At 39.3% G+C, this 11,784-nt stretch overlaps 1 protein-coding gene across 1 annotated transcript in view; it reads right to left on the bottom strand.

The window, feature by feature from the left end:
* Nucleotides 1-2,063: 2,063 nt before the first annotated feature.
* The window catches only part of lrrc38a (leucine rich repeat containing 38a), a 34,288-nt gene continuing 24,567 nt past the window's right edge, over nt 2,064-11,784 (bottom strand). Inside the window, exon 2 of the mRNA XM_078170442.1 lies at nt 2,064-3,577. Coding sequence (XP_078026568.1) covers nt 3,330-3,577 — 248 coding nt within the window. The 3' untranslated portion in view covers nt 2,064-3,329. The remainder of the gene's footprint in view (nt 3,578-11,784) is intronic.

Below are 11,784 nucleotides of genomic sequence, written 5' to 3'. Positions count from 1 at the left end.
AATCCCAACATATTTGGTGCCTCCGTGTGAAGCCTAATGTGTTGACCCCAACATTTATGGTGCCGCTGTGTGAGGTAAAAATATGTTGACCCCAACACCCTTCTCCTGTAGAGTGGAGAGTGGACAGCTGAGTCTTGACCTGAGGAGCTGGTTCTCCTGTGCTGCACCATGCGCTTGTGGTGTGGTTGTTTTGTTTGCCCTATGTATGAATCTGTGCATTCCTGGCTGCACTGAACTGCATACACTACATTGCTCTGCTTTTGTCTGGGTGTTGTGTCCTTGGGGTGGACAAGTTTCTGTCTCAGTGTGTTAGTGGGTTTGAAGTGCACCGGGATGTGGTGTTTGTTGGAAATCCTCCTGAGTTTCTCAGACACTCCTGCGACATAAGAAATGACAATGTTGTTACGTTTTTGTGTCCCTTCCTCTCTGTCTGCTCTGGGTCTTGTAGAGGTTTTTGCAAAAGCCCAGTTGGGGTAGCCACAGGTTTGAAGTGTTTCCCTAATGTGTTTCTGTTCTTTTATCTTCCCCTCTGTCCTCGTGAGCACATTTTCGGCCTGATGATTCAGTGTCCTGATAACTCCCAGCTTGTGATCCAGTGGGTGGTGAGAGTCAAACAGCAGGTATTGGTCCGTGTGTGTAGATTTTCTGTACACCTCAATGTTAAGGTTTCTGTCCTCTTCATTGTGTACTGCACAGTTTAAGAAGGGTAGACTGTCTGCTCTGACATCCTCCCGTGTGAATTTAATGTTGGTGTCCACTGCATTAGTGTGTTCCTTGAAGGTTTCCACTTCCTCAGTTTTGATTTTGACCCAGGTGTCGTCCACATACATGAACCAGTGACTAGGAGCAGTTTCTGTAAAGGTGGTCAGAGCTCTCTTCTCCACATCTTCCATGTAAGATTGGCCACTTTAGGGGACACTGGTAATCCCATAGCACAGCAATGCTTTTGTCGGTAGAAACCCTCGCTGTACTTGAAGTAGGTGGTGGTCAAACAAAGATCCAGCAGGTCACAAATGTGGTCTGGGGTGAAGTTGGTCCTGTCTGGAAGGGAGCTGTCTTGTAGCAGACATTTCCTCACTGTCTTAACTGCTTCTTTGGTGGGAATGCAAGTGAAAAGTGAAGTGATGTTATATGATACCATTGTTTTGTCAGAGTCCAGTGTTATCTCTCTGGTCTTGTTGGTAAAATCCTGAGAGTTCCTTACATGGTGTGGAGTGTTGCCAACCAGGGGAGCTATGATCATAGCTTGATGTCTGGATATGTTGTACGTGACAGAGTTGATGCCGCTGATGATGGGTCTTAGTAGTGCTCCTAACAAACTTTCGACTCTCTCTCGTTCTCACTCCTGGGAAAGAAAATCAACACAGCTTCCGCGGCTAGTCACTTCCTGCAGTGCTCCTAATTCACCCCAATTCATCTACAACCCTCCACTTTGTCCCAGTTTTTCTAACACAACTTCATACTTCCGACCCTCTCTCGTTCTCACTCAAAATCAAATCAACACAGGCTCCACCGCTGGCTACCACATTCACTCCAACGTTTGCAACAGTCGTAACTATTTCCTCCTCCCAGGCCCTCATATATCTGTAACCATAACAAATCAATCCTCAAACAGATTTAAAAGATGGATGATTTTAGCTTGATATCAGTTTGTTAGCCTACATTTGCTGAGATACATTTGGAGATAAGGGCCCTGATCTCAACCCCATCAAACACATTTGGGATGAACTGAGACGCTTGAACATGAGCAGCACTTGTGCCTTGTGGAACCTCTTACTAAGTTTAACAGGTTAAATCAGAGACAGTGAAAATGATCTGTTGATATTGATACTGACATCATACAAGCAACATTACACCTTTCTCTACAGGTTTAATGTCACAGTCATGAAAAAATATAAATATTTATTTTTAACTCAACACTTCTTATGTCAGTTTCAAAATAAAATACCTCTAGTGTTTCTGTGGACAGAATGTCTCAATTTGTGAACATAAGGCTTTTATTGTGGATTTTATATCAAGCAATATCTCCCTGTTCTCCAATGGATTCTTTCTGTACAATAGATTATTGCTAGTAACCTGTGATAAAACAAACATAAATATTGCTGTTACTTGTAGAACAAACTGGAGTATGTAAAACAGACAGACATTAGGGGCGTCGGTAGAATAGTGGATAGTGCCAGTGTCCCATGTACAGAGGCATTGCCTCGCTGCAGTGGCCAGGGGTTCGAATCTGGCTCGCAGCCCTTTGCTGCATGTCAGTCTCCACTCTCTCTCTGTCTCCCTATTTCACACACTGTCCTGTCATGTGCTCTGGGTTGGGTCTTACTTATAATGTCAAGAGTCAAGAATTTTCTATAGTTACTTTGCAATTTTTTTTTTATAATTATTGTCTGAGCAAAGCTCAGCTGCTTTGACTATGACTTGTCCAATATCCTTTGTCCATTGTTTTTTTTTTTATCCTGTGTAGTGTATTGTAATATAGGAAAACCAACATTTTCAACAGAAAGCCTAGCATGCTAGATTTTTTTTTTTGCCTTGTCTAATTTGACAGCTTCTGTAATGTGTTCTGTGATGTTGGACCATTGGAGCACAAAGTGCTCCTATGAGCACAAATGAAAAAATGGAGAAGACAGAAATGAAGTCATGCATTCTTTTATACCCTGTAGTCTGATCCTGTCATAAGTCATGGTTTCTTTTTGGGTTGGTTATATATTGTCAGAGCTGTGAAGACCTGTATTAGGCCAACAGTAAAGGACTGTGTGTTAACTGAACCGTCTGTGCACCAGCTGTCAGAGACACAATTTTTTATTTCCCCTGCAGTGCTTGCCAATCTTTGGTTCCTTATAATCCAAACACTACAATCCATATTCGTCCCTACCCCCGTGCATCTAGAATGTATTTACCAATCTCCGTCTTAATGATGAGTACTGCATACATTTTTCAAGAATGCCACGATTGCTGTGCAATACTACAGCTCTTCTTTTTTTTTCTTTTTTTTAACAAAAATCCATTGCACTGACCAGTGTCTGTAGAGTCAGGACTGTACACAGTAGTAGAAATTGCTACATTCAGTGAATGCAATACCTGCGCACAGAGATTCAAGCCCTCTGATTTTTCCCAAACCAGTCCTTGATTCTTAAAAAAGCTTGGAGTATGAGCTTGGATTTCACATGGTAAGTGCTTTCTTGATGAAGCTTTTTCTTTTGATGCCTTAACACTACCATCTGCCACCATCTCTACTTTCTTTCATGTTTTGTCAAGTTCTGAGCAAGAGTGGTAAATTAAACACCTGTGTTTGATGTAATCCATTTACCCTCTCCCTTTGCCCATCAGTCATTGCCTTCCTCCTCATCTCCTTTGCTGCCTTTGCTAAGACGCTGGAAGCAGTGGACTGTGGAAGCGAGGAAGAAGCTGGCCACGATGGCTGCCACTGAGACGGAGATACCAGAGAAGATGACGATGAGGTAGTCAGTGAGGGTGAGGGTACCACGGCACTCCCGAAAACTGTCTTCAGACAACAAACTTAGAGGAATACGACGCCCGTCCAGAGGCAGGGAGCACTCTATCCCCTCCATACCTGGGAAAAGAGACAACAAGAAGTTTAACCTGGTGACAAGCAACTGACACACTAGACTTTCTCAAAGTCATACCTGTATCAACAGCCTCAGAATTATTTTAGGGTAAATGGCTGTTCAGACTGAATGGAGTGATTGTGCAAAGGATGGGGTTCCTCAGTGCCTGTATTTATAAAATCCATCTACAGTTCCATTCCCCTCTGCGTAATAATTTTGAGATAAACGAAAAAACTATGTTGTTCTTGCTACAATGTACTCTGCCAGGAATGTTCACTTGCATGTTTGATTGGCAAACACAAGTTGCAAAATGAAGTAGTATTGTTTTGTTACAAAAGTGAGGTAGGTTCAGCTTTTTTTACCCTCAGATGACCCTGTGTTTTTTGCCAGGGCCCCCTGCATTGGCACAGTGGGGTGCTGTGTCTCACTGAAATGGCCTTCCTTTATAGGTATGCAATGTGAATAAATTGTAATATAATGATGGCATTTGTTTTAAAAATAGAAATGGTAACAAAAATCAGAGGCCATATTCACAAACGTTCTAAGAACACTCTCAGAGAGCTCCTAACTTAGCCTAAACATTTTTAATAAGGAATCCTAGCTTAGGAGTGATTTAGGAAAGTTGTCAGAGTAACTCTGATTAAGGAAGGGACAGAAACTTTGGCTGAATCCAAATGTCCACCCTCTGGACTTGCAGATTGAGCCCTTGCGGACTTCAGTTGTTGTGTGACGTATTTACCATCATCACGTAAAGTCTGCGAGGGCAGAGACTGCAAGTGGCTGATAGACAGCCCTCAAGATTGTTTTACTTGTTGCTGTAGAAACGTTCAACTATCACTGCTGTCATATTCATATATATGTCATATAAGCTGATGAACAGTGCCTACTCATCTGTTCCTGCAGATAACAACAACAACAGGCTACATGTGTTCAAAAACAGAATGTTTGTAAAAAAGAAAGAAAGAAAAAAGGACAGGACTATAATTGAATAACAGGACAGGACTATAACTGAATAAAAAATTAAAAGACCTTCTTTTGCTCTTTTGCAAAATAGCTTGATAGGAGAAAATAATAAAATGTATTTTCATTACCTCTACAGCATTTACTTATACATATTTCTGTATCATGATGTTGTTGAATGCTATTTCTGGCCTTCACAATTCAAGTAACATCTGAAAAGGCCTAAATATCAATAATTTTTTTTACACATTCATAAGATTTCTTTTTTCAGCAGCTGAAAAACCCACAACATCACGTCCGTATTGCAATGAATTGTGGGTTATTAAATCAGTGAAGTCTGCTGAAGACTCTCTGGCAGTCTGCAGGAAGTCCGCTTGAGGCCCCTTGTGGACTGGATGAATTGTAGCTTTGGATAGCCCTAAGCACTCCCGGACCTCCCGTGAATGCGTTGGTGAAGTCTGGACATTTGGATTCAGCCTTTTACCTCAGTGAGAAGGTGTGGTTGACCCCGTTGCTAGGTATGATGCATTCTTTTAACAGATGTGATTGGCTGTCATAGACATGCCCTTTTGTGAGCCTGCAAGATGTGGACACCCAGTGGAAATGAAATGAACTGCATCACAATATGAGACAAAGTGTTATCATTTCTTGTGTGATCACTTTGCTATTGGAAGGTTAAGACAGATGAAAGTTATCACTGTTGCACTGTCACATTTTTCCAGTTTCCAAATATCTTAGTACTGTGATCATTTCATCTCATTTCATCTCTTCATCGTGACATGGCTAGGATGACACCATTTATTGTTACTGTGATCATTTCATCTCTGGCGTAATAGCATTATTTCGTTTGATGGGCAATGTGTGCATATCCCTAAAGAGATCGACCACAGACATTATTCCTGCATGATCTACTTTCAGGGATGGGCAGTATTTTTATTGCTTGTATTTAAAATACATATTTCAATTACATTTGAGTATTTTGTAATTTGTATTTGATAAGGCCGATAAAAAGCAAATGTAATTTGTAACAAAATACTTTTGAATGGAGTAATTTTGTATTTAAAATACTCAAAATAATTTCTCCACAAATCAAAAAACAAACATAATAGGCTACACATTCTGATAATATTGGATGTAACAATATTTTTTATTATTTTTTTTTATATATATTTTTTACTGGCATCACCGTGTCCCTACAGATGTTTATATATTCTGTTAGAATATCCACCCTCCTGTCCATGTCCATGTTGTTGTCCTGTGGCTCCAGTAGTACAGTCCAGTCTGTACTCTTCAAAACAGTCCCTGAGCGACTCACTGGTCTCCAGGGACCACCTCCTGACTGAGCGGGTGGTAACAGGCAACTTTATTACACAGGGATTGTTTGTAGGCTGGACAGAGACCATCACCTCTGATCTGCAAAGAGGTGGTGGGGTAGAGGCACTGTAGGCATTTCCATAAAACAAAACAAATCATCTACATACTGAACAAACCAGTCAGATGGGAGGACAGAGTAGTGTTGTTAAAATCCCCCGTTACTGCAATGAATGCACGAGAGCGCTGGGTCTGAATCCTAGCAATAGTATCATAGATGGCGTCACATGCCACTGCCGTTGCTGCCCGGTGTGAAATGCAAACAATAATGGTGACAATGTCTGAAAACTCTGTGGTACATAATACAGTCTAACACTGACAATATCCTGACAGCAGATCTTGTCCTTCATCGTGACATGGCTAGGATGACACCATTTATTGTTCACAAGCAGGGATGGACAGTATTTCTATTACTTGTATTTAAAATACGTATTTCAATTACATTTGAGTATTTTGTAATTTGTATTTGATAAGGCCGATAAAAAGCAAATGTAATTTGTAACAAAATACTTTTGAGTGGAGTAATTTTGTATTTAAAATACTCAAAATACTTTCTCCACAAATCAAAAAACAAAAATAATAGGCTACACATTCTTATAATATTGGATGTAACAATCTTTTTTACTTTTTTAAAAAATATATATTTTTATCTATATGTTTTTTTAAACTTGGGCCATTCAATGTGCCCTTCAATGACCTAGTGGTCTGTTTTACTGGACTGTGCATAACATAGGAAACTGTATGTTGTTGTGGTTGATGCTTGGGATGAGTCTGCTACAAATGAATTGTCCTACGTGGGATCAATAAAGTTGTCTGAATCTAAATCTGAATCAGTTACAGTGCAGTTACTTGTGGTCTCTAATTGCAGCATGTAAATTTTGAGCATTTTTGGTCAAGGACTTTTTGAGTTATTCACAAAAAGATTTGAATCGGTTAGTATAGCACCACCTATGGACAAATCGTGGGCATTCTTTCTGGTATAGTTACTCATGGTCTCTAGTTGCAGTTTTGGAGTTATTCACGAAAAGCTTTGTGGACCCACCGACCAACCAACTGACCGACAGAGTGACCTATAGTGCTGCGGGTCGCTGCTAAAAAGAAAAAGAAAAAAGTATTTTCTGTATTTGAAAATACAAAATACATGTATTTTATTTTGATACATTTCCTGGCACCAGTATTTTGTATTTTTTTTGTATTTTGTATCAAAATACATTTTGATGTATTTTTGACATCTCTGTTCGCAAGCAGGATGAATCCTCCACCTTTGTTTTTGTAGCTCCCCTTCACATCCCTGTCCACACGCACAGTAGAGAAGCCAGGTAGATTCACACAGGAGTCAGGCACGTTGTCATTCAGCCACGTCTCCGTGAATCACATGAGACTGAACTCCCTGTAGAGTTGTCAGCTCCTCACCAGTGCCAGCAGCTCATCACACTTGTTGAATAGCGAATTGACATACCCCATAAGGACTGACGGCAGGAAAGGCTTGTATCTCCTCCTAGCCTTTAGCTTAGCTCCTGCTCTGCAGCCTCTGATCGGCTTCCCCAGCTCAGGTGGTATCGAATGTCTGACTCCGTAAGTGGATCTTCTCAGAGCCAGAAGATTGTCCCTTGTGTACACTTTACTAATCACATTGAAAAGATTAACAATCATTAAAAAAGGAAAAATCACACACAAACATGACTTAAAAACAGGAGCTACTCAGACTTGCTGCCACTCTAACTGGCGCATCTTTCAAAAAAAAAAAGAACTAACCCTTCATATTTGGAGAGAAGTGTCCCGTTGGGATGATAGGGTAATATGAGCTCTCTAAGATATGATGGAGTCTGACTTTTTAGAGCTTTGTAAGTGAGGAGAGGATTTCTATGGGTCAGCTTCCATTTTTATGCTGTAGGAAACATCAAAACATGTAAGTATGACTTGAATTTCCGGCCACTTGGGGGCAGTAGAAACAAGCTGTAAACAAAACATTGATATTTTATCACCTTAATGTTGACATTAGTAACATGTTAGCAGACTGTTGCTTGTTTACACTTTCAGCAGCCACCGAGCAACATTAACATTTATTTGGAGTTGTTTGTGTTGACATGATGAATGTAAGTCCAATATTCACTCCTGAGAGAAATATCTGGCACTGAGGGAAATAGGTGTCCACAAGCTTGTAACAGAGTGTATAATTTCCCAATTTACAACACACAGTGAACAAGTACAATACATATTAATAGGTACAAGGGAACAACATGTGAAGTTAGGGAATATGGGTGCAAAAATTTGGGAACTATTATGTATTTTATGTAGGTATTTTCGTTTTAATAAACAGGTGCCAATTCATTTGATGCAGTGTGCCATAATCTTCCACTTAACTAGTTAGAAACTTTGTTTGGTGTAACTGGTACTCCCTTACCGTGGTTCAAATCCTACCTCTCAGCAAGACAACAGTTCCTCTCCATTAGCATACAACTACAATACAGCTTGTGGAACCACATGTGGCTTTGACAAAAAAAAAAAACAAAAAAAAAAAAAAATCCCATGGAAAAGAATAATGTTTTTTTTTTTTTAACATTCTAATATTCTTTTATCAAAAGTGACTCTTACATTCTCCAATTGAAAAAATATGGAGCCTATATACCAAATTTTTAAAAGGTGTTTGATGTCATCGTTGAGAAGAGAATTGGGTCAAAATTAAGAGTGGTTTTGTTTCATGAAAATCATCCACTGCACAATGTATAATGTATAAAATTAAGACTAGATCCGAGTAAAGATAAAAGTTATTCACAGAGCATCTTAGTCCTAAAGAGAGCTCCTAAGATAAAACACAATTAAGAGTAGGCCTAGGGAGGAGGATTTTTAAGGTGCTTTATAGTTTAGGAAATAGTGGAAAAACAAAGAGGTAGGAGAAATATTCTCCAAATGCTGCATGACAATATGTAAATGAAACATTACAAAGTAGACAGAGATGGGCAAAAATACATCAAAATGTATTTTGATATAAAATACAAAATACCCCTCAAATAAATGTATCAAAATAAAATACAAAATACTGGTGCCAGAAAATGTATCAAAATAAAATACATGTATTTTGTATTTTCAAATACAGAAAATACTTTTTTCTTTTTCTTTTTAGCAGCGACCCGCAGCACTATAGGTCACTCTGTCGGTCAGTTGGTTGGTCGGTGGGTCCACAAAGCTTTTCGTGAATAACTCCAAAACTGCAACTAGAGACCATGAGTAACTATACCAGAAAGAATGCCCACGATTTGTCCATAGGTGGTGCTATACTAACCGATTCAAATCTTTTTGTGAATAACTCAAAAAGTCCTTGACCAAAAATGCTCAAAATTTACATGCTGCAATTAGAGACCACAAGTAACTGCACTGTAACTGATTCAGATTTAGATTCAGACAACTTTATTGATCCCACGTAGGACAATTCATTTGTAGCATACTCATCCCAAGCATCAACCACAACAACATACAGTTTCCTATGTTATGCATAGTCCAGTAAAACAGACCACTAGGTCATTGAAGGGCACATTGAATGGCCCAAGTTTAAAAAAACATATAGATAAAAATATATTTTTTTTTTAAAAAGTAAAAAAGATTGTTACATCCAATATTATAAGAATGTGTAGCCTATTATTTTTGTTTTTTGATTTGTGGAGAAAGTATTTTGAGTATTTTAAATACAAAATTACTCCACTCAAAAGTATTTTGTTACAAATTACATTTGCTTTTTATCGGCCTTATCAAATACAAATTACAAAATACTCAAATGTAATTGAAATACGTATTTTAAATACAAGTAATAGAAATACTGTCCATCCCTGCTTGTGAACAATAAATGGTGTCATCCTAGCCATGTCACAATGAAGGACAAGATCTGCTGTCAGGATATTGTCAGTGTTAGACTGTATTATGTACCACAGAGTTTTCAGACATTGTCACCATTATTGTTTGCATTTCACACCGGGCAGCAACGGCAGTGGCATGTGACGCCATCTATGATACTATTGCTAGGATTCAGACCCAGCGCTCTCGTGCATTCATTGCAGTAACGGGGGATTTTAACAACACTACTCTGTCCTCCCATCTGACTGGTTTGTTCAGTATGTAGATGATTTGTTTTGTTTTATGGAAATGCCTACAGTGCCTCTACCCCACCACCTCTTTGCAGATCAGAGGTGATGGTCTCTGTCCAGCCTACAAACAATCCCTGTGTAATAAAGTTGCCTGTTACCACCCGCTCAGTCAGGAGGTGGTCCCTGGAGACCAGTGAGTCGCTCAGGGACTGTTTTGAAGAGTACAGACTGGACTGTACTACTGGAGCCACAGGACAACAACATGGACATGGACAGGAGGGTGGATATTCTAACAGAATATATAAACATCTGTAGGGACACGGTGATGCCAGTAAAGACTGTACACTTTCCCAATAATACATTGATAGATAGATTAGCTCCAGGTCAAAAAACAAGCAGCCAACAAACATCACAAAACACAACAATAAATATAGTGAGGCCCTTAAAAACAGAGTTAGAAACGTGATTAAACTAAGGACACTAAGGACATGATTAAAAGCTAGGGGATAGAAATACAAGAAGGAAACAGCACCAAATGGAAGATATAAATAAATAAAAACAATTCAATAAATAAATAAGAACTGCCAGCAAATACAGTACACAGGTATGCTGCTGTGCAGCAGGCCACATCTAACAGTGTTTAAAATATTTAACTGCTGAAGGAACGAAGGACCTTCTCAGACGTTAAGTTGAGCACTGAGGCATGACAAGTCGCTCACTGAATGAGCTTCTAAGTCCCTTAAATACATTGCGCAGTGGATGATTTTCATGAAAAAAAAAAACACTCTTAATTTTGATCCAGTTATCTTCTCCACGATGACATCAAGAGACTCTGGAGTTAGACCAATAACAGAACCAGATCGCTTGATAATTTCATTGATCCTGTTCTTGTCATCCACAGATATACTGCCCCCCCAGCAAAGTACAGCATAAAACAGGACACTAGCCAGGTTACCTTGATAAAAAACATCCAGGAGCCTTGTGCTAATGTCAAAGGATCTCAGTTTTCTGAGAAAGAAAAGCCTAGACTGAGCCTTCTTCACTACAACCTCAGTACTGTTTTTCCAGTTTAACTTGCAATTGAGGTGGACACCAATATATTTATAAGACTCAATTTCAATCTGCTCACCATTAATTATCATAGGTAGGACCTCCTCTTTTTTCCTCCTAAAGTCAATAATAAGTTCTTTAGTCTTCCCTACATTTAGTTTTAGGAAATTGGAGTCACACCAACTGGCAAAAGTCTGGGCTTCCTTTCTATAAGCCATGTCATTGCCTTGGTTGAGCAAACCGACAAGGGCAGTGTAATCCGAAAATTTTTGTATCAAGCAAGCCAGCTGTCTATGTCTGTAATCAGCGGTATAGAGGGAGAATAAAAAAGGGGTTAAAACAGTGCCCTGCGGTGCTCCTGTGTTAGTTAAAATGGTATCTGACAAATTATTGCCAAGCCTAACATACTGAGGTTGAAACAAAAGGTAATCTAAAATCCATGCAACTGTGCAGTTATGCAATTTAAAATTTATTAATTTGTTAGCTAAAATGTGTGGCTGTATCGTATTAAAAGCACTAGAAAAGTCAAAAAACAAAATCCTAACAGAGCTGGCAGTAGTTTCAAGGTGACAGTAGATGTTATGAAGCATAAAAAGAATAGCATCATCAACCCCCATGCCTCTCCTGTAGGCAAATTGCAAAGGATCCTGAAAGACTGACACCTGCTTAGTCAGGTGATCCAAGACAACTCTCTCAAAGCACTTCATAATGTGCGATGTCAGGGCTATAGGTCTCAGGTTGGCAAGGTCACA

The sequence above is a fragment of the Epinephelus lanceolatus genome, chromosome 8 (assembly GCF_041903045.1).
Source record: "Epinephelus lanceolatus isolate andai-2023 chromosome 8, ASM4190304v1, whole genome shotgun sequence".
Classification (NCBI taxonomy): Eukaryota; Metazoa; Chordata; class Actinopteri; order Perciformes; family Serranidae; genus Epinephelus; species Epinephelus lanceolatus.
The sequence above is the reverse complement of the archived record's forward strand: the minus strand, read 5'-3'. Positions and strand labels throughout refer to the sequence as shown.